Genomic DNA, 20950 nt, shown 5'->3' on the forward strand with positions numbered 1-20950 from the left:
ACAGAGAGAAGCTCTACAGTCCTCTAAACATTGTCCTGTCCATTTCTGCAGCATTGCACATTGATTTTGTACCAACTGGATGCAGGGTACTCGGCATCCCTCAAGTGGTTATACCCTTCCTCACACACTCCCTACAAAACCATGCTCAACATCTGGACCAGAGCAAGACAGCAGAACTTAGTCTAAAGCACTTTACACATCATACAGCCAGACGTGCGCCATACACTTCATCACAATCACTTCCCTGAGCCCCACGAGCTTCAGCCACAAAGGAACACATTTCTACAGCAAGCTTTAAATAAAAAGGTTACGAAGAAACATTGAGTTAAAAGTTTTATTCATTCAACATCTCACATTACAAATATTTAAAAATTATATGCATACTGGTATAAATAGTCATTTGCAAACTATTTAATAACATTAATTTTCACTAGCACTTCAACAAATGAACTCTTTAAAAAAAGTAACTTGTGTTATATAACTTAGAGTAGAACATACAAAAATATGAACTTAAACGTGAAAATGACTTTAATAAAAAATGAATTACCCTTATTTAAAATGCTATAATAAATACTACAACCTCCCCATACACAGTAAAAACTATATGGAAATTCAGCCAAGTAGTACAATTAACTGACATACTTAAATAACTTTTCCTTCTGATAATATGAGCAATACATTGGGGGAAAAACATATTAGGGATTAGTAAAAACTAGACACCCACTTGCTAAAAGTTTCACTTCCAAAAAATATAACAAAAAAATCTGATGAAAATTATAAAAACTAATTATACTTTAAAATTTAAAAATATAAAAAATAAAACAGTTGAATACAATATTGTCCCAATTCTTACAATGCTATCACAGTAGCTTTAAAATAAGATAATAAAATAAAGCAAATGACCAAAACCTTTTATTCCATTTTTTTAAAAATAATCTCAAATTTACATTAGTAGAAAGATTGATTTCTGATTCTTTTCTTTAGAAACACCAGCAAGAAAGAGGATTTACTAGAACAGTAGAAAATGACATTTTTAAATGTCTGCAATTAAAAACAAAGAATTACACTGCAAAGATCTTCCAGAAGTCTGAAATAGGTATTGCACATAACTTGAAGTTAACTTGCCACAATTCATCACATTCAAGTTTTAAATCACCTTTTAACAGAAGGTTTTAACTCTTCAAAAACACAAGGGGTGAATTATCAAGTCTTTCCAACAGTATCCTTAGAAAAACGCTAAATTCATTCACTGCAAGTTTTAAATTTGCATTCTGCAGAGGTCTGTGTATGGAGAAGTATATACTATACCAAAAAGCACGGGGCAGTGGGGTTCCTTTACATATAAAATAATCAGAAACACTTTATTTTACATTGCAAAAATAACCATGTAATTACTCTGTAACTACATTGTAAGTACATGGCCGGTGCCATGCTAGTGTGATAAAACTACATGCGTATTAACCCCTTTGCAAACTGAAGTGATACCCTAAAACTGGTAACCTAATTACATGTTAATTATGTTTGGAGCTACATGGTAACCCCAACTACAAATCCCATGTAATCAGAAGGACATGTAATCACTAGTTAAGTACAGAGTAATGTATATAATTGTTTATGCCCTGTAAATCGAAGTGTAACCAAATAATCTGTAAACACGCTTGTCACACAATCACAAGTGAATATTAGTAGAATAACAATTTCTTACATTAGTCATGCATACTAACATTACATGCCTGCCACCTAGCAGGCTCTCTTTTTTCTTTAAATATAATTTAAAAGAGCAGACACATTTCTGCATCAAACACCTAACATCAATTTGTTATTAATAATAAAAATGGCTAAACATTCACCAAAAACGTCTGCATTTGTGTATAATCTTTAAAAACTTAGTAAGAAGCGGTAGACAATTCTGATGTTTCTTTACTTTTAAATTTCTACACTATATTTATGCATTTAAATTTCATGGGTCTAAAGACAGTGTCATTTGTCACTTTCATGCTTTTTCTTCTTTAATTCTCAACTTTACATATACTATTTTTCTTAAATTATACGTACACCAAATACCTGGTGCTGGGCTAAGATGTTTAAGCAACATGCTTTCTTTTCTCTGCAGATTCTAAAATAGCATTGCCAGTGCACAACATCCATAATTCAAAATGTATGCAGAGCACTGAAATGTATAAAAAGCAGAATATAAGAAAATAAAATTTATTAAAATTATTTATATTAAAAAATGAAGTATATGAAGATCTCTCAGTAATAAAAGTACAAAAAGCTACTCTTTGCAATATGAAAAATTGAGGTATTGCATAAAGAGATATCCCGTCAGTGAAAAGTGTGCCTAAAAATGCTCACTGTTGGAAAAACAAGATATACAAAAGTAGTGCATAACAAATATACATTATGTGCATGACAAAATAAGTTAGCTACAAAAACACTGTACCGAAATTCAGCAGGTCATGTACAAAGGGAAAATTATTATTCAAAGCTAGTTCTCAAACAGTGTTATTTCTTGTAATGGTAACCCATCTCACCTGTTTACTGGGTAGGATCGGCACAATAGCACACCCCAAGCCACCTACAAGCATTAAAAAAATTAAAGGAACATTCCAACTATAATTATGTACTTCAGAGAAAAAAAAGTCCCTGACAATCTACACAAGAGCACTCTGCATTTGCATTACTGTTGTCAATATTTTCAGGGATTTCATTAAAAGCAGCTCCCTTTCTATACTTGACTAGTAGACAGCAAATGTCTCCATTTTGACCTTTGGAACTTGGTAAGGTATAGTTCATTAAAGCCTGTATTGAAAATAAAAACTGCTTCTCATAAAGATAATCTGGGCTGGGGAAACGGGATGAGGGGGGCCGGCAAAGGCTTTTAACTGAGCAGATGTTTTCCAAGCAGTGCTGAGGCAAGTCTTTGGTTTGAGAGATTCTATGATGGTACCATGCCACTTGGGCACTTCAGAAGATTGCCACTGAATGTGTTTGTTTGCACACTGCTAAATAATCATTTGAGAAGTTGGCCAGGGCATTAGTTCAAAAAGTAATAAAAAATAAATTTTCAGAACTACTCCTTCATTCAACTATTTCAAACTAAACCCCTGCACCCACTCTTGACCATTCAATTAACATGTACTGTGTTAATGCTTCTCAAGGTAGAACTTATTTATAATAAAGCAGGCATTAACTTAGCAATGTTGGCACTTCAAATACCTGTGTTTCTTTTTTTCTCCATATTAAGTTCTGAAGAGGTGGAATCTTAGGATTCTTTCTACAGGACGAGTAAGAAAGGCATATGCGCACTTGCACCATTTCATGCACAAACTCAGAAAACAGTGCAAACCAAGACTTGGAAACTACTTAGGTTCATGCCTTCTGTTACAACTAAGCTAGAGGGTATTTAAAACTAACTTTACATCCGAGATGGGAAACAAATAAGCAGCCAATTTTAATTTGTGTGACAGAATGGAATATCAAAACTTCAGAAAAATCAGTGATATCCTTGAGGTATTTTTAGGTTTTCTATTTTTTCACGTCAAAATGGAGAGCAAAGGCTGGCCCCTGATGAATCTTAGTAGATTAGGATATAGAGTTATATATAGCCATCAAAAATAAAATCTATATATTTATCCTTCAGGAGAGGAAATGCCAGTTAACTAGTTGTCATTACTCTAGCTTTGGTAGGATTTCTAGGGCTGTCACCAGACAATTGAGTTCTCTTAAAGAAAAAAAAGTGCACTCCCCCCTCAGTAGTAACTTTACTCAACTTTTACATTCAGGAATTCTTAAAATGTAATAATTTTTGATGAAAATATAGTAAGCTCTGCCTATCTCATTAGTAATTTGGATGTGGGTGGTAGTCAGAGGCACAGTCAGATACATACTGAGCTAGAATTTCAGCCTCAAAACCCTTAACAGATTAAATAAAGAAAAAAAAAAAATCATTGTTATAATGCTGCTTCAACTTTGCTCATGCATTTTTGTTGCTTTAAACATGCTCTTTCCCGTTGGTAGGTAAATGCTAACTTCATCTGTTGCTGGAAAAATCCGAAGTCGAAACAAAAAGAGAGGCAAAAACAGGCTTCCCTGGGGGAAAAGTGTCAGAACAGACTGATAGTGTTATTGTTACACGGTTATTTTAATAAAAGTATTCTTATGTACTTTATTAACAATAATTTAATTAAAAAACCAAAATACTCTATTGTTTCAATTCTCTTTTCTTAATATTTTTCTCTCCTCTAAGAAAATGTTGCATGAAATTAAGTGTTCTCTTGGTAGTAAAGACAAGAGAATGCAACTCGCTTGCAACGTTATCAATACGAAAAGGAGTTCCCAATACAGTTTTCAATGACAAGATTCTACAAAATACCCATATTATAGGTCATTCTTTCATTATACTATTGTTAAATTACAGACTACTACAAAAGGGCATGCTATCTTGAATAAGAGAAGGGGTAGGGAGGGGTAGGGACAATCAGGATAACAGAAGAGTGCACTTAATTTGAGGCCTGCATATGAGCACTGCAGTGATCATCTAGTTCCAGCGGAATGAAATATGTCTTGGGCGATCTCCTCCCTCCTTCACCAGGGGCTTGTGGAATTCCCTGCCAGCGCGTGAATGGATAGCAGCCCAGCAATATTCACAGTAATACTGCAGACAGGTAACATTAGCACAGAAAAATGGAGCAAATTTTCCACCACAACGGGCCCCCTGACATTCATCACAAAGCTGATCATCCAAGACATATGGCTTAACTTCCACCTGTATTCAGAAAATGAGAAGAAAGTTTGTAATTCTTAATGACAATGCAGATAATGACAATTCCACACTATTTACTGTCTGTGTTCTAGCAGGACTGTGATCACAGTTCTGTAGGAGGACATATCACACTTGAGAATTTTCCCTCTCATTACACATGATCATCACCATTAAACAACCAAAACTACAGCACTTGAGAATAATCCTGCTCCCACCGTCCTCCCTGATTCTTAAAACAAAAAACAGAAACCAATGCTGATCATCATACTGTCACTTATTTACAGAAAGGACCAATCAACCTATTGTTACAGAACTGATACACAGAATCACATCAAAACCCTGGGCATTTCTTTGCAAGTCTGGTGATGCACAGTTAAGCTCCCACTTTTTGAGTTAGGAATGTAAACTGTCTACACAACACCAACTGCAGATTAAATATGCATGTGGTCTGCAAATTTCAATCTCTGAATTTCCAGCTTAAAGAAAAAAAAAAGTTATTTATTACCTTAATAAACAGCACACTTATGGTTTCTTTTTATGTGGCTTAGTCTCCTCAGCAAAAGGAAACCCACCTAATCTTGACGGGATCAAATGAGCAGCTGAACATGGGACCAGCGCCCACCTACGCTGCTGGCATTAATGGCCAGATGATGAGCAGTAATTCAGTACAGCAGACAAGAAAGGAGAGGAAAAATCTCTTCAAGTTCTTAACTGATCATGACTCACAGGAACTTACCAGCTGGTGCTCCAACCATATATCTACACTGCAACATCTGCAGGATACTAGCTTTTAATCTAGGAATTTGCATACCAAAACCAAGCCTGCTGTACTGTCAGCTACAACCACTGCTCACAGCACTCCAGAGCGCTTTCTCTGTGACAGCTTTAAAGCAAAGCTTACTGCTTGCAGTATCCAAGCTGGCTACAGTACAGCTCGTTTAGACATGCCTACATGTTTAAATCACAACTGCAGCACTGTTATCCCCTAAAGGCTCAGATTCACCTCCAAACCAGTAATCACCTCCATTCCCTAGCTCCACAGAACTATGAAAGGTCTGTGTGACACATCAGAAGCACAATACCAAGCTTCATGTTAAAAAACACAAGTACAAGTTCCTCTTCTAGAAGTGCTTATGGGCGTTCTCTGAAGCTCATTTAATCATGTTTTTACAGACATTTCCAAATACCCAGACTGCAAGTTGTATCTCCACTGTTCAACCTGCATCTGGCTTAGGGACGCTCCTTTCTGTATCCCACAGCCTCAGAGGTATGCCAGGCCAGCTCATTCAACTAAGGACACTCACAGGCTCCTGTGATTTTAAACTTACCCAATTTTATCACAGTTCAGCCAGAGCACTGAAGTCGTTCGATGTCATGCTCGCAGTACATATAAACTACTTGGAGACAGTACAGCAGCCTTTTTCTTTTTTAAATCAATTTTTCTCCTCCTCCACTGCTGGAGTTGTGTTTTTCAAACACCCTCCTCCATGCCAGCTCAGAGAAATGAATTTGTAAATGAGCAGAGGCAGACATATACTCCTAACACTAACATTCTGCTTTCATCACCTAGTTTTCCATCTAGTTTAAGGCTGGGTATTTATTGATGAGCGTCTTCTGTAAGTGCTAAGAGGAGAATCTATAAAAATGCTATGCAGGGCTCCTTAATGTGGCAATTCTGCTGCTCTATTATGTTTACTCAGACACATTCACAGGCTGAACTATAGCACAGGTAATTATACCTCTGCTTGCTTTAGCCTGTTACTGCAGCACTGGGTTTTGTGCAAGATATTAGTCAGAGTCCTCAGCGCATTTATTCAGCGTGTGCTGAAATGCGTGTGCCAAATACGGCCTGCAACTGTTACTTGTGCTAGGTACAGAAGGATTTCCCAGCTACAGAGAAAAAACTTGAATTACAGAAACTTCATCAGGCATGCTTAGGGTGGCAGCACTCATCAGCTCTGCAGTGATGGGTGCAGCAGGGTGCTGAGCATTTAATTTACATTATCTCTTTGCAGGGCACACCCTTCAGCAGCACCCCGTTGCCTAATTTTACAGGAAATCCCTTCTTGGTACTACTTTTAGTTTTATTTTTGCAGAAAAACTTTATTAGAAAAATTATTAATAGTAACTTATTAATAAAAAGTAGTATTGCCACTGTTGTACTTTTATTTCCCTCATGCACCCAACCCCTCCTACAATGAATCCCCCTAAGCACTTACCTCCCCACATTTCTTCTGAACTTCACACAAAATGGGGAAATGAGTTGGAAGGAGAGAAGGAAGGGGAAATAGATTGCAAAATCTTTGCTAGAGTTCACAAGTACTTACTCAAATTTGTAGTCCCACCAGCTTCAATAGACCTATTCACCCAAGTGTCTGCTTATGCAAGCAGAAGTTGCACAAGGGCGGCCCAAATTATTTGTTCAAAGCTGTACAGAACTTATTTCAGAGCCAAGATGAGAACAAAGACATTCCAATTCACAGGCCCACAGTCAAATTGTTGTTACAATTTTTCTACCAAAGCTTTATAGCCAAAGCAGAAGGGAAATGATAATCAGCTAGGTTTGGGGATTTTCCTCTGTAGTAATTACAAAATTAAGATTAATAATGACAATCACGGAAGAGAAATCCAGAGACAAAGCATGAATTACAATGGCAGATTTAAGGATCTGAGTTTCTCCAAACTGTGGGCCAAAGATCACTGTTACTGGCAAAGTCACATTTTATATAAATGAGAGTGCAGAGTGAAGCAAGCTGCAGATCCATTTGGCATATTCTTTAATTTATGATAATAAAGGAATAAAATAACCAGACACAGCCTTTTCGTAAGCCACAGAACATGACTGTGAAGCTGTAATGTGCACTAACGAGTTAACAATGCATTACTATGATGCTCTTTAAGAAAACTCAGCACACAACGTTTAACAGATTCTGCCCATTCTCAAAAGAGGCAGAACAGGAGTAGAAGTGCTCCATCCTTGGCTGATACCTCACGTTATACAAACACTACAAGTGCAAATACTTGCAGCGGGAGTATATGATGAGCACAGTATTCTTATAACAGGGCAAGGCAGCTGACATGCTTCCCATTACGCTAAGCAATTTCAGCAAGTCTGCTTCACAGGTGCCTCCCACATTCCAGAAGTACCACTCCTTCATTTTTATTCTGTGCTGTATCTAAGTGGCACAATCTAGGCCTAAATATGCAATTATCTGACATAACATTTACAGTCTTCACAATGACACACATTTACATGGAAAAGCATTTCTAGAGAAAGCACTGAACAAAAGTAGGACATGCTTGAAGACCTTACCCGTTTATCTATCTCTCCATGCTGCAGCTGAACAAAGCGAGCACTGATAGCAGCTATGTAACTCTGTTGATTAGAAAACGCAACCCGCCCAGCTCCTTTTGGGTACTTCAGCTCAGGGTCTGTGTCAATTCCAGCATAGCACACCCCTCCATACAGCCGATCCATTATCATTGCAAGTTCCACTAAACCAGAAAGGAAAATCAAACAGTGGTGTAGGCTTGGTAATTTTTAGTAAAAGCATCAAGTAACAGTCCAGTTGTATTCATGTCCCCCACTGTAAGTGTCAAGAACACTTAATACTTCCCTTGCTGAAATAACTTGTTTCCCCCACTGCTCCCCAAATCAGACTGCATATTCAACATGCCCAGCGCTGCGGAACACGCAGTGTACCTGCTCGTAAAGGCCGAGGAACACCACCAACAAAAATGGTTTTTCGTGGGTCAAGAGGCTGTGAACCATCCATAACAAAATCACTATCACTAAGGTTCCAAGGCCGGATCTGAACCTATGGACAAAAAGCCTTTTTTTTTTAACCATTCACAATTCAAAGTATCTTAGTAATATAAATTAAAACAGTATCCTACAAAGAAGAAAACCTCTTAAACGGATGTGCTTTCCAAACTTGTTTTCTACTTGTTCAGCAATCATTTCTCGAAATGAGATGGTAATAAGCTCTGTTAAGACAGACTACTTGATCATGCTGAATTTCACCACTTCCTTGTTACCCAAATTTCTGGGGAAAAAAAACTTGCCCTCTACTTACATATTTTCTTAATCATGACTGAACTGTCCTGTCTGAACTACACTGGTGTATTCATATCTACGCTACTTGCGTTGTTCTAGCCAAGTGTGAGCACTAGACTAGCGTTATCTCAATGCAACAGGCTCCAGTGCACGAAGTGGTGTGTTTATTTACTGTGCAAAACTAGCTGCTTTATATTTGCCTACAGCTGGCCAAATTTAAGCTACAGGAATAGAGCAGGTCTCTCCAACTGTTAACAGACTTGCATCAGCCCCAAAACCATTCATACTTATAATTTACAGTTCAATGTCACGTGATGGATTTGTCTCTGCCAAAACATGTTACATACATTACTCAGGCAATATGAATTCTGTATTTTAATCAATAATAAGCATAAAATACTTATAATAAATATATTTCCAGACATCAGCAATGCCGAAATTCAGCAACCCTTTTTCTAACAGAGGTATGAATTGTAATTAGACTAAAAAATTTCATCATGTCTAGCTTAAAAATAACTTGGTCTTCTCTTTGAGAACTTAATTTGACATCTTAAAGGAATTTAAACATTAGCAATCTGAAGACAGAAAAGAAGGAAAAAAGGCATTTGAAAAGAACAATTTCTGATTATTCTGCAGGCCCTGACAATTCTACCTACCGGTTTGTCTTTGATAGTGGGGCTGGAAACACAAAGATAGAGCTTTCCATCTTCTTCAATACATGCATCAATCAGTGCCTGTACAGAGCTTTCATCTTGGAAGAGCAAAAATGCGTATCCTACAAAAAGGAAAACAAGCACGTAACTTCTTCTGTCTATTTGCCTATAGGATAATAATTGAACCCAGAATTATGCTTGACACCATGTCATCATGCGACCATACAGTAAGGCACAAAATTTAAGGTGCCCTCACACATTTCCAACCCAGCCTCCTGCAAGTCCTCTGCAGAGACATGAGGAAAAGCCTGCTCAGCTCTTTCTCCCATTCCCTTTGAAAAGTATAAACCAGCAGGATGGACTGAACAAAAGCCACAGCTGTGGACACAAACCTGCCATGTTGGTTGCTAATATAAGGCACAAATCCTTCCCAACTTCTGTGGAGGTCATTTAGTCCCTTGAAAGACTAGTCTTGACTATTATTACAAAAATTAAGAACACCACGGGGAGTAAAAGGACATCAGAATAAGGTAAAAACCTTATAAGGAATAAGGAATTGTTCTTGTGGCGCTGAACAACTGCAAAGCAACATTCTAAATTGCATCATTTCATAACAATCTCAAGGATTCAACTTTTTTTCTCCTAAACACTGGGTCATTGTCACAAAAAGTTTGTCTAAAATGAAGTCTTATCAAGAAAAATTATTCTAAAATGCTCATATATACTGGTTATCAGATATTTACCTTTAGGAGGAAAATAGGATTTGCTCTCTGCCTTGTGTGGCCAGTCTACAATCAAAGGTCCAAAGCGACGAAAACTAGCAGTGATCTCATCTGTGAGGAGGAGAGAAAGGAAAAGGCACAAACTGAATTAAAATAAATTGTATGGAAGACATTTGAAGAACACTTGATTTTGGGTAGCTTCATCCTATAAATTAACACTCTGTGACCAGCAGACGTTCAGCAGTTCATAGCAATGCTTACTAGCTGATGGGGCATTTTTATGACAAGTCAGAACACAAATTAGAAAACACAACAGGTCAAAGATCAAGGTTTTCTTTCTACCAAGTATTATAAATAACTCATAACCCACTAATTCACAGAAATGGAGTCACTGTATCTCTACAGCTAATGCCAAACCCAGCTTCAACTATTCTCTCACAAGAAGTCTAGAGACAATTTGCTGATTTGCTAGTAAGCAATCTGCTCTGTCAGTATCTTATAATTGCAGAAACAGTGGGAAAAAAAAGAATGGCCTATCACAAGACACAGCCATGCCTGTTTATATCACATGCTAGTACCACATGGTCAAACACAATGTGACCTTGACCTCAAACTAACATAGAACAAACTTGCAGGACAGTTACATAATTTTGTAGGAAAGATGGCAAGAACATACTACTGCATCAAGAAGAAATTCTTGCATCCATTTTAATTTTGCCTCTGCCCTCCAATTGCTGGTATAAATTTGCATATGCTAGTCCCATAGAAGTCTCCTAGCTGTAATTCTGTTCCTGGAATTGAGTGAGCATTCTTTTCCTTCTCTACACATACATGTGAACTGTTACTAGCTGAAATTCTCTGGGCAAGCACTTTTCATTAAGAAATTGAAACGAACAAACTTCACATTGTGAAGCAGCACCTATATTGGTACAGTGCTCAGCTGTACTCTGTTCCTGGTGTTAACAGAGCTTTCAATGCTAGGATGCTGTTGGGGGTTCCTAATACGCAACTTAGAAGACTTTCCCAATCCTCAAATTCAGTTAGAAATCTGAAAAGGTGTTGCTAAGTATGTCTTTTTTGGTTTGCTTACACTCTCTGATGGCATTGCTAATGCAACAGCAACTGACAATCCACTATACTGACTTACTATGCTACAGAAACTTCAGAAAACTGCTAGCAATACTTTTCCTACTAGTGGCTTCTAGTGCCTATACAGTGATTGCAGCATAGCTATAAGCTTCAAGAGTTGATGTTTGTTGTATTTGCCCCACATACTGTAGGAGTCAGTTAAATGTGTGGTAACATATGTTTTTGTTATTCAAAGCAGAACAATAGCCTAAACTAGCTTGAAGGTGCTAGTATCAGAAGATCCATTTACATATCAAAACCTTTCCACAGAGTTTGGAAAACAATCATTCAGGAGTTAACAAAGAAAAGGTTTCACACCGGTTTTGTCAAGAGGCCAGAAGAAGCTTTTCTGCAGAAGATTTTCTGGGCATACCTTCATCAATATCTGGCGGCAGTCCCCCAACAAAGACTTTACGGGAATACCGTTCCACTCTTTCTCCATTCTGATGGGAGAAGCAGTGAGGTGATCCTAAACCACTGTGAAGAGTCTGATCCCCACGTCCATCATCCAAGAACCCGTCTTCCATTGGAAACAGTGAAGACTGACCTGAAGAGGGGGTTAAAAAAAAAAAGGAAAAAAACATACTAACAGAACAAAGCACACACTGCTTAAGTAATACTTTAAAATGCACTAGTTGCCGCATTAGAACTGTTTGCAATCTTCCTTTTCAATGAACAGTTATGTTCCCAATTTCATATGACCCTTCTAGTTTTCAATGTCACTCCGTAACTCAAATGCATTATTTTAGAGAAAAGGTTGCTACTTGCTTCATAACTGCACTACAACTAATGAAGATTTGAAACAAAACAGTATTTCTATTGATTGCTCAAGTTGAGCATTTTCTATAACATTTCATGTTTCCAATTACATTTCTTTTAATAAGGTGTAAGAACAGAAGAGGATATAAGCCTTTTTCTTCCCTGGGACTTTCCCAACAGCAGACATCACTAAAACTTAAACTGTATATGTAATTTTCCAGTGAACAGCTTCTCACAATAGGCAGATACAATTTCACGGTGAAGATGGGAAAACAAGAATTCTAACAGCTAAATGTATTACACATTTAAATTACCTGGTATCAAAACATATCATAAACCACCCACTTGCTATTAACAAAAATAATCTGATAAAACCAGACAGATCCACTGTAATTTACTGCAAATGCAGACTGAAAACTAGGCAATACTGTGTCATTCCTAGAAGCAAGTTTACTTAGATGTTACAACAGAGTTTCGTTAATGGACTCACTCTAAGCCAAAATGTTGTAAGCATACTTCCCCTCACAACCCAATAGTCTCCTATGATAATCCTTTATCATACATTTCCTTAATATTTTAAATAATTTTTGCTTTATAAATGCAACTGTACAATATAATAAAGAGCACACAAGCTGATCTCTTCCATTAATTCACCCTTTGGTTACAGCATTCAGCATCTAGACAACAAACTGAACAGACTTCTACTCATTTAAGGAGCGTTTTTGGAATAAATATATATATATAGGGAAAGTAAGCAAGTAACTGAGGTGTGCTACAAGTTTTAGGATACATTTCCTTTTGTCTATGATGTGATACACTATGTTTGCTTTTTCAGCATTCATTACAATCTATCAGAGTAATGCACTGGCAAGGTTAATTTATCCTGCTCTTGCTTCCTTCCTTTGAAATAAATTGATAAAAAGATAAAATAAAATCTAGAAAACAGAAAATTGGATCCATTCCAATATCCAGACATTTTCCATGAAAACAAAAACAAAAAAAAAAAAAACAAACAAAAAAACCACCCAAAATCAAGCAGCTAACAAGTTGAATCCCCCCCCACCAAAACGATAAAATCCATAGTCCATGTCATTTATGCAAATAAAAAAAAAGGAAGGCTTGGTCAGCTTGCTTTGTTTGAAATTTCAACAATCTTTATACATCTTTAATTAAAATTAAAATCAACTACAATCGAGCCTATTTCTGTAGTGAGGCAAACCTGGTTCCTACCATGATCAACATATCGTAATATAGACTTAAATGTCATTTTGGTTTCCCCTACTGAACTGATGCCCATGTCTTTTGTTACATCTCTTTAAGACCCCAACCCTGCAGGTATTGTTGGAAGGGAGCAATTCTCCACACCTAAGCAGCCTTTTCAGGTTCACCAGCATTACCACTGCTGTTAGATGATTCAACATGCATGCTTGCAGGATCTCATTCTTTAACCTAGCAGGCCAGAAAATATATTCACTAGAGTCTATGCTTCATCAAGAAAACCAACATCACCCAAAAGAACCAAAATAAACTCCAGCATTGACATTCATAACATACACACAAACACAACGCAGCCCTCCAGTGTAACAAATCACATAGATGACGTCCACTGTAAAGATTGTGATCATTGCAGCCTCAATAGTGTTACTGTGGAGTACTACCTAATTCAGTTCAAATGTTTATTTATAGCATGCAAACTATGACAATGTATGTGAAACTGATCCTTTATAATCTTAAACTTTTGGAGTTTGCCCTCTAGTAACAACTTAATGTTATTTCTCCCATGAGACATTGTCAACATTAGAAAATTAAATAGGAATATTGTTACCTCGCCTTCTCCCATATGTCCTTGCTGCATGTTAAATGAGAAAGAAAACAGCCTTTCAATCATTGTTATAAGGACCAAAAGACCTTGTTTTATTGCCTTTATACTAACTCCGTGATTCTCAAGCCTTTTCATACTTCAGGTCATTTAAAATGGTGTTCACAAGCTGACCTCCCCACCACCCACAGAACCATGCCATCCTCGAACCATCTCTGCTACTGATAAAACACATGGATGACAAAGTATACACATACAGTCGAAGAGACTTTTTTAAAAACAATTTTAGTTCTTAACTTGCACATTTATTTTTCAATCTATTCCTTAACCGTCTGCTGGGCATACAAGTAAATGGATCTTTTCTCATGCACCAGGCCTCCTGACTCATTCTGCAAGGCACCACACTCTGCCAAGTTCAAGCATTCTCTTAACACTGATCTTCCCCTGAACCATAGGAAAAGCCCTAACACAAGGACTATTGTCTTACTTTCTGCTTTGAAATTAGGCTGCTATAAAAGCTTTGCACAACGCACAAAATCCTTGGTGAAATTATTACTGACAAATTAATTAGCCAAAAAACCTTAAAAGTCAAGGAGAAAAAGTCTGGGCCACCAAAACTGCCTTTCAGCCCTCCTGCAATCTGTGTACGACAGTAGATTCTCTCATGCTAACTTAGTACACTTTGCTGTAACTATTCAACAGTTACCCACTGCTTCTGACTTTTCGTTTTCCAAAACAAATGAGTTCTACCACTGAAAAACACATTTTTCTTTGATGGCTTCCAGAACCCATTGTCAGAATATGTCCAAGCTTTCTAATCAACCTTGCACATTCTTTCTCTTTTAATCTCATTAAAATCTGTGTCTGAAAGCAGGCCAACTGTTTTCAAAACTTGGGTTCTCCTGGCAAGTGCTATGAGAAACTCTGAGCATATCGTGCATTTTATTTTGCTTCCTCATTCAAAACTGAGACTGACAATTGGTTTAAGCATTTCAACATTAGTAAACCACAAGAAGAAAGGAGTAATTTCCTCTCTCAAAATAAAAATTATATCAATCCAATTTGCTTAATGATTATTTAACATCTACACATCCATTTTATTCTCTATCTTTTGCTGATAGAGATACTTACAATTAACACCAAGAATACAAAATAACAAAGCCCTAGTCTTCAGACTGGAGCATATGAACTTGAGTTTTCACACAGGCACTGGCTATATGGGAGAATATTGATGGCCAAAGGCCTTTACAATAATTTTTCCAGGGTAATTTTGATTTATAAATTTGAGATGCACATACAGTCCTCAAAGTACGAAGTTTTAAAGAACTTGTCTCACACAAAGCAATCAGCAAATCTCACTGCACTTCTGACAAAGCCCAGAAGCCTTTGCAGGCATGGTTTAGAAAACATTAAGCATTTCAAAAACAGCTCTCCCTATAAAGCCATAAAAAACTTGCTTGTGGTTTCTAAATTACTAACAAAACCACACAAACGCCTTCACTTGGTACACCCATTCTTGGCAACAAAGCATGCAGCACAGATACGGTTCCCACTGCGGATCTGTGACCACAATTTAGGTCAGCAGGCTCCTCACTGCTTTGCCACCTGTGTCACCCAAGGCAATAGGATTTTTCTCCTTTACCAGTGCGGAAAATGACAAAAAAAGCTCAGCCACCAGCTAGGAAGTATTTTGAGTGCCAAATACTACAGAAGAGGTTTTGAGAACTAAATACTAAGAATTTTTTTTTCTTCCTAATTTGCTTGTTTTTCTGCATTTGCTTCATCTAACCCACAAAATACCAACATTTGACATTTCAAAACATTTCTCGGAAGCCACAGTTTATAAACTACCCCAGTACAGCACAGATACAAACTTTCTCTGCTCACTGAATTCAGAGCTCATCACACACCATTAATTTCACACAATGTAATACACAACATGGAAACTAAAGAATGTTCTTTTGGCAGGCCAGAAGGACAGCTGACTGTGACTTACCAATCCTGTCTCTGGCTTTCATACTTTCATATTAAGAGACATCTTTGCTATAGAAGTACCCCAGCTAAGCTGCAACATAAATGTAGTCTTAAGGTAACTGTTATGTTACAGAACCTAAAGAACACAAAGAGTTTATGCAATCAGTTCAACAGCTCACTAATAACCTATGGAGAGAGATTTCCCAATAAAATCAGTCTGAAATTTAAAATGCTGTTAGCAGTTGCTTCAATTATTTTGTCACCTCAGCCCTCCCTGCAACACTCGTTTCTATGGTAAAAAAAAAAATCCATACAGAAAGCTAATGATCTGCAAAAATCTGCTGCTTTTGCTGTCTTTCATTTTAAGGAACGTAGTGAATAAGCAACCCACTCAAATTCTTGTGCCTTCTCTTCATTTGAGACATATAATGGGCTCCTGGCCATCTCCCTCTCTCTGTTTTAAAAAATCACATCTTTTGTGCTCAACATAGCTCCAATTAAATGTGTTGAGCTTTCTTCTTCTATAGGAAGCATCAAAAAGACTGTCAGCACATTGTGTAAATCACATGTGCCATTCTATAAAGTACACAGTTCCCAATGACAATGATACTCTGCTGGAGAAGCAGGAAAAATGTATGCAGGAGTCCTAAACCACTCAAAACCCAAACTTACAAGAAGCTTGTCCTGGAAATGCTCTTTAACTGTTCTTGCTGCTTTCCAGTTTGCAGGATGGTAGCAGCAATTTCAGGTGTATTTTGTGCCATTAACTGTGGAAGATTTACATAAAAAGGTCAGCTCAAGAGCAGACTGTTTAAAAGGACCAGCAAGCAAGAAGATCTGCATCTCCAGTGAATGTCATTCCAGCTTTCTAAGACCACATTACAACTAGGAGAATTATACGAGCATCCATAGTTAATAGAAACATCACAGAACCCTGGAATGGACAGAGGAACAGAATGCTCAAAGTTAAATTACAGTTGTACCTTCATTCTCACTACCTTACTATAGTTGTTTTTTGGCACACAAACCTAGATTGGCGTAATACCTGTCCAGTTCTGTACCTAATTCATGTCTTTACTCCAAGAGCTCCTCAAGACAGGGATTCTGGTCTTTACCTTGGCACAGAGGTGAATATAACAACATACTGCCATCTTTTATATTACTCATGGATATGCTCTCATGTATTTCCTCTCAAAGACCAAACCAAACCAGCTTCACCAGTGAGGTTCCACAGTAGCCAGTTTCTTATGGTGGAAGGCAAATACAATCAATACACAAACACAGAAACTGTTTACTCTGACGATAGTAATTTTCTTCTCATAAACACAAGGAGGTAATTTGGTGCTAGTTTGTCTTCTATTTCACTTAGAAGAACTTAACTTTTAGAGATGCGAAGTACCAAGATTTCACAGGTTTATTTCTAGATGTGAGCTAGATATCCTTGAATCTATTACAGGAAACATGTATGCTTTCATGAGTTTTATTTATAAGTTATAGAAAAATAATAGAAGTACAATCTGGTTTTGCCATTCCAACAGCAAAACCAGTAAAACTATTGTAAATTATTCTGCACTAAACCATATTTTGTAACTGTAGCAAGACTGACAATGCTGTGCACAAGGCCATTAAAATACTACCTTTTTCCCCATACTATTCCCTGAGGGCCGGCAGGGTTGATTATAACTCCAGAGTTAGATTTTATCATCACTTCATGTTTCACAATGCGCTGCAAATGGAATGCATGGACCAAGTGTTTCTACCACAGGTAACAGTACATTTCACAAGAAGTCCTGTAAGGTCATCACTAGTGAAGAATCTGATTGTATCCTTAACCAAATCAAAAGCAGAAAAATTAAAATGATAAAGAACATCTATAACCAAACCTACCTTTGGTTAAATTATATCTGTGCATGGAGGAGCAACTCAGAAACCAAGGCAGGTATTTTCAGAGAAGTATATATATACTTTCTCAAATTATAACATAGAAATTGTATTTACCTATATGTATTGTACACAAAGGTATTACTTCCTATTTAACAGAGCCTTAAAACTTAAGTCTTATATGGCATTTTCCACAGGAAAGCATATAGCGCCATAAAATGTTGCATGACAGGCAAAGAAAGTAGTATTTTATGCATTCCTTGATTTTAGTTCTAAAATACTGAGGACAAAAGGATCAGGCTACAGTTCCATGATTGCTAAGATAAGACACGTCCATGTGTGCAAAACGTTTGCCCATTTCAAGCACATAATCCCATTTCTGCTAAATTATCCCCAGCACATGATACGTTGACTGTGGAACAACAGTCACTGCACGGCAGAATGGCAGATACGTGATACCGGATCCAGGATAAATTCTGCCAATACAGAATAAATTGATCAAAATTTAAAGCATTCAAATAGTATTTTCTTAATCTAAAATAATCTTGCAAAATTAAACACCTCTATATACACATCTGGAGAATGTGTATTTGTCACACTTTTAGCAATGTCAAAGTCAGCGTGAAACCAGGAAAGCAGACTACATTTGGCTGCACAGTAAAATCAAGGATTAACACATTTGGAAGTACTGATTCTTCAAAATTAAGCCACAGAGATGCAAAAATCTGCATTTTTTCCTCCTATTTTAAAAGCAGCACAATGTTAAAAGTCTACTTATGAGAAATATAGCGCTAGTTTGTGTTCAAAATGTCCAAACAAATGCTGAAAAACAAGAGTACTATTGTAAATGGAAGTATTATGCTTTATTTCAAATAAAACCAGATGCCTGAAGACAAGTATTTACCCATTCCTTCTGTTGAGAACACTAACAAAATGCAGTTTCTGGTATTCTGTAGCATTTGAGTGCAGATCTGACTAGAATCTGTCATTTTAAATTCTAGGTCACCGCCACAAACTACAGCCAACATATAAAACACTAATTAGGTTTCTTTGGTTTCTTTTCTTCTAAAACCCTGAGGAGAATCTACGTATAAAAGCCTTTTAGCTCTGGCTCTTCTGATGGTAACTGTGTTTTACCTGTGATTATGTTGAATTAATTGGGTTCACATGGTAAAAACGTACACCCTACACATTGCACAAAGCAGATTATCAGCATAACAACTTCTAATAGTTTGATTGTTGACAACTTCATACATCAAACAACCAGGGAGGACAGAGGGGGAAAGAAGCTGAGAAACAGTGAAAGCGAAAGCTACTGTTTCCAAGGCTTGTGCAACGAGCTCCAGGTTCTTAGGGCTTTAATCTGCCCAAAGCAAAACTGCCTACCTGAAGAGACTACGCGGTTATACGCAGAAAATGCAGTAATGGCTCTCATTTCAATGCACTGCACAAACCCAGCTGTAGTGGCACCACTGCACAACCAGGGCAGAAAGGCAAACATGCTTCCAGCTCAGCCAGCCCAGCAACGGTTCAAATCTACGTATGTGAGAAGCTCAAGCTTAACCTTCCAGATTGGGAAACAGAGACAAAAAGTCCCAGACCCGCTTCCAGCGAGCTGTTTAAGCCCGAGACTGAAGGGGAAACAGAAAAAAAGGGGAAAAAAAAAAAAGGCTACCTATGAAAAGACTGCAGTTTAGTTTGCGTGAGAGCTTTAAAAACCACCACCATCATTATTCCTTCCCTGCTGATGCTCTCAGGTAGTCTGCCTGGCACACTAACACAGTGCCAGGCAGACTGAACCCCAAGAGATGCTCTTTCATACATTTCAGCAGCCACTTAACTACCTGTGAAAGGTGACAAACCAAACCCAGCCTCACTCCTTTGAAAAACACAGGAGCTTCAAAGCTGACTTTGAAGTATTCTTCGCTATCAAAGAGAATACAGAGAAATCTCCTAAACAAAGCCGCTATAGAACCTAAACATAGCCATAGCTTTATCTACAAGGTATCAGTACTTCTTCCGTAATTCCAATGATGTTACACTGGCTCACTGCAAATCCACTGAAGTGGAACCCTTCAAAATCATACCTATTTGAATATAACTCTTTTTCCTCCTCTAGGAACCCCCACAGGTCAGAGATAAGAAACCAAAAGCAGAAGAGCAAATAATGAAGCACAACCCTCTGCTGGAGAATGGACGTTAGTTGGAATTATACGTGTATTTTGGAAAAGCGGGCACCCTACTGCTGGTGGCATGGAGTTTTACTTGACGCTAATGTATGACCAGTGGAGAATAGACAGAAGTTACAAAAACATTCAGCCTTTTCCATCAATACATCTTCCAGTTTATGCTACGGGATAATTGGCAGCATTGATCTTTTGAACACTTAAACTATTACTATATTAATTTTAAAAATAAAAAAAGAAAGGCAGAGTTTGCAACTGGGAGAAGGAAAAACATGACACAGCTTTACAAGCAAGGAGCAGATCAGGTTCTCAGCCACAAAACTATTTCAAATGTGGCAACTTCAGTAAATTCCAAATAGATACTAATGATGGACCTTCTGACAGGAGGAAAGAATGGAATGTCACTGCTACATATTCCTAGATGGGCTTTTTAAGTGACAAGAACAATTTATTGAGCCTATTACAGAACTTACTGAGCAACTTCTGAAAACATCTGAAAAAAGAGCAAGAACTTCACAAACCTGCCATTCCCAGTCACGGCTCATACACCCTGTGCTCCTGGACTCTTTATACACAGTATTTAATCTCAAGAGATGCTGGTATCTGCTTATACCATCGTATCTATACCATGAATTCTGCCCATGCTTTAATGAATAATGAAATGGTTAATGAAATAACCCAAAATGCAATTCCTGCATGTGACTTCCAAGAGCTGGATTTACACTGGCATATACTCCCATGCTGCAAGATTTAAACCCAGAGTTCCTTAAGTACAATAATAGGTTCAAAGCAACTTATTTTTGTCTGTGGAAGGAATGATCACAAGACAGCCTGGAATGCAACATGAGGGCTTTGTTCCTTTTTAAGCATCCTCTGGCTTCACTCCCAAACAATAAGGAAATATTAACATCAAGCAAGCTCAAGTCTCTGCAGTGTAGCATTTCCCCATTTTTCATTTTTACATGAAAAGAGCACAGAAAAGACATTAATTTTCCCAGTAATATAT

The 20950-nt window shown here is 37.4% G+C and overlaps 1 protein-coding gene across 8 annotated transcripts in view; it reads right to left on the reverse strand.

Annotated features, from left to right (window-relative positions):
- Nucleotides 1-320: 320 nt before the first annotated feature.
- The window catches only part of CPEB4 (cytoplasmic polyadenylation element binding protein 4), a 42831-nt gene continuing 22201 nt past the window's right edge, over nucleotides 321-20950 (reverse strand). For 4 of the 8 annotated variants that reach the window (XM_062607712.1, XM_062607718.1, XM_062607717.1 and 1 more), the window contains 6 exons: nucleotides 11699-11872; nucleotides 10219-10308; nucleotides 9479-9597; nucleotides 8469-8583; nucleotides 8079-8260; nucleotides 321-4768 (listed from right to left, as the gene is read on the reverse strand). In XM_062607712.1, coding sequence (XP_062463696.1) covers nucleotides 4541-4768; nucleotides 8079-8260; nucleotides 8469-8583; nucleotides 9479-9597; nucleotides 10219-10308; nucleotides 11699-11872 — 908 coding nt within the window. In that variant the 3' untranslated portion in view covers nucleotides 321-4540. Of the gene's footprint in view, nucleotides 4769-8078; nucleotides 8261-8468; nucleotides 8584-9478; nucleotides 9598-10218; nucleotides 10309-11698; nucleotides 11873-13909; nucleotides 13934-20950 lie in introns of those variants that run through there. The other 4 variants (XM_062607711.1, XM_062607715.1, XM_062607714.1 and 1 more) reach the window with 2 other exon arrangements.

The sequence above is a fragment of the Pezoporus occidentalis genome, unplaced genomic scaffold, assembly GCF_034315485.1.
Source record: "Pezoporus occidentalis ecotype Australia unplaced genomic scaffold, CSIRO_AGI_Poc_V1 ctg124, whole genome shotgun sequence".
NCBI classification, from domain to species: domain Eukaryota; kingdom Metazoa; phylum Chordata; class Aves; order Psittaciformes; family Psittacidae; genus Pezoporus; species Pezoporus occidentalis.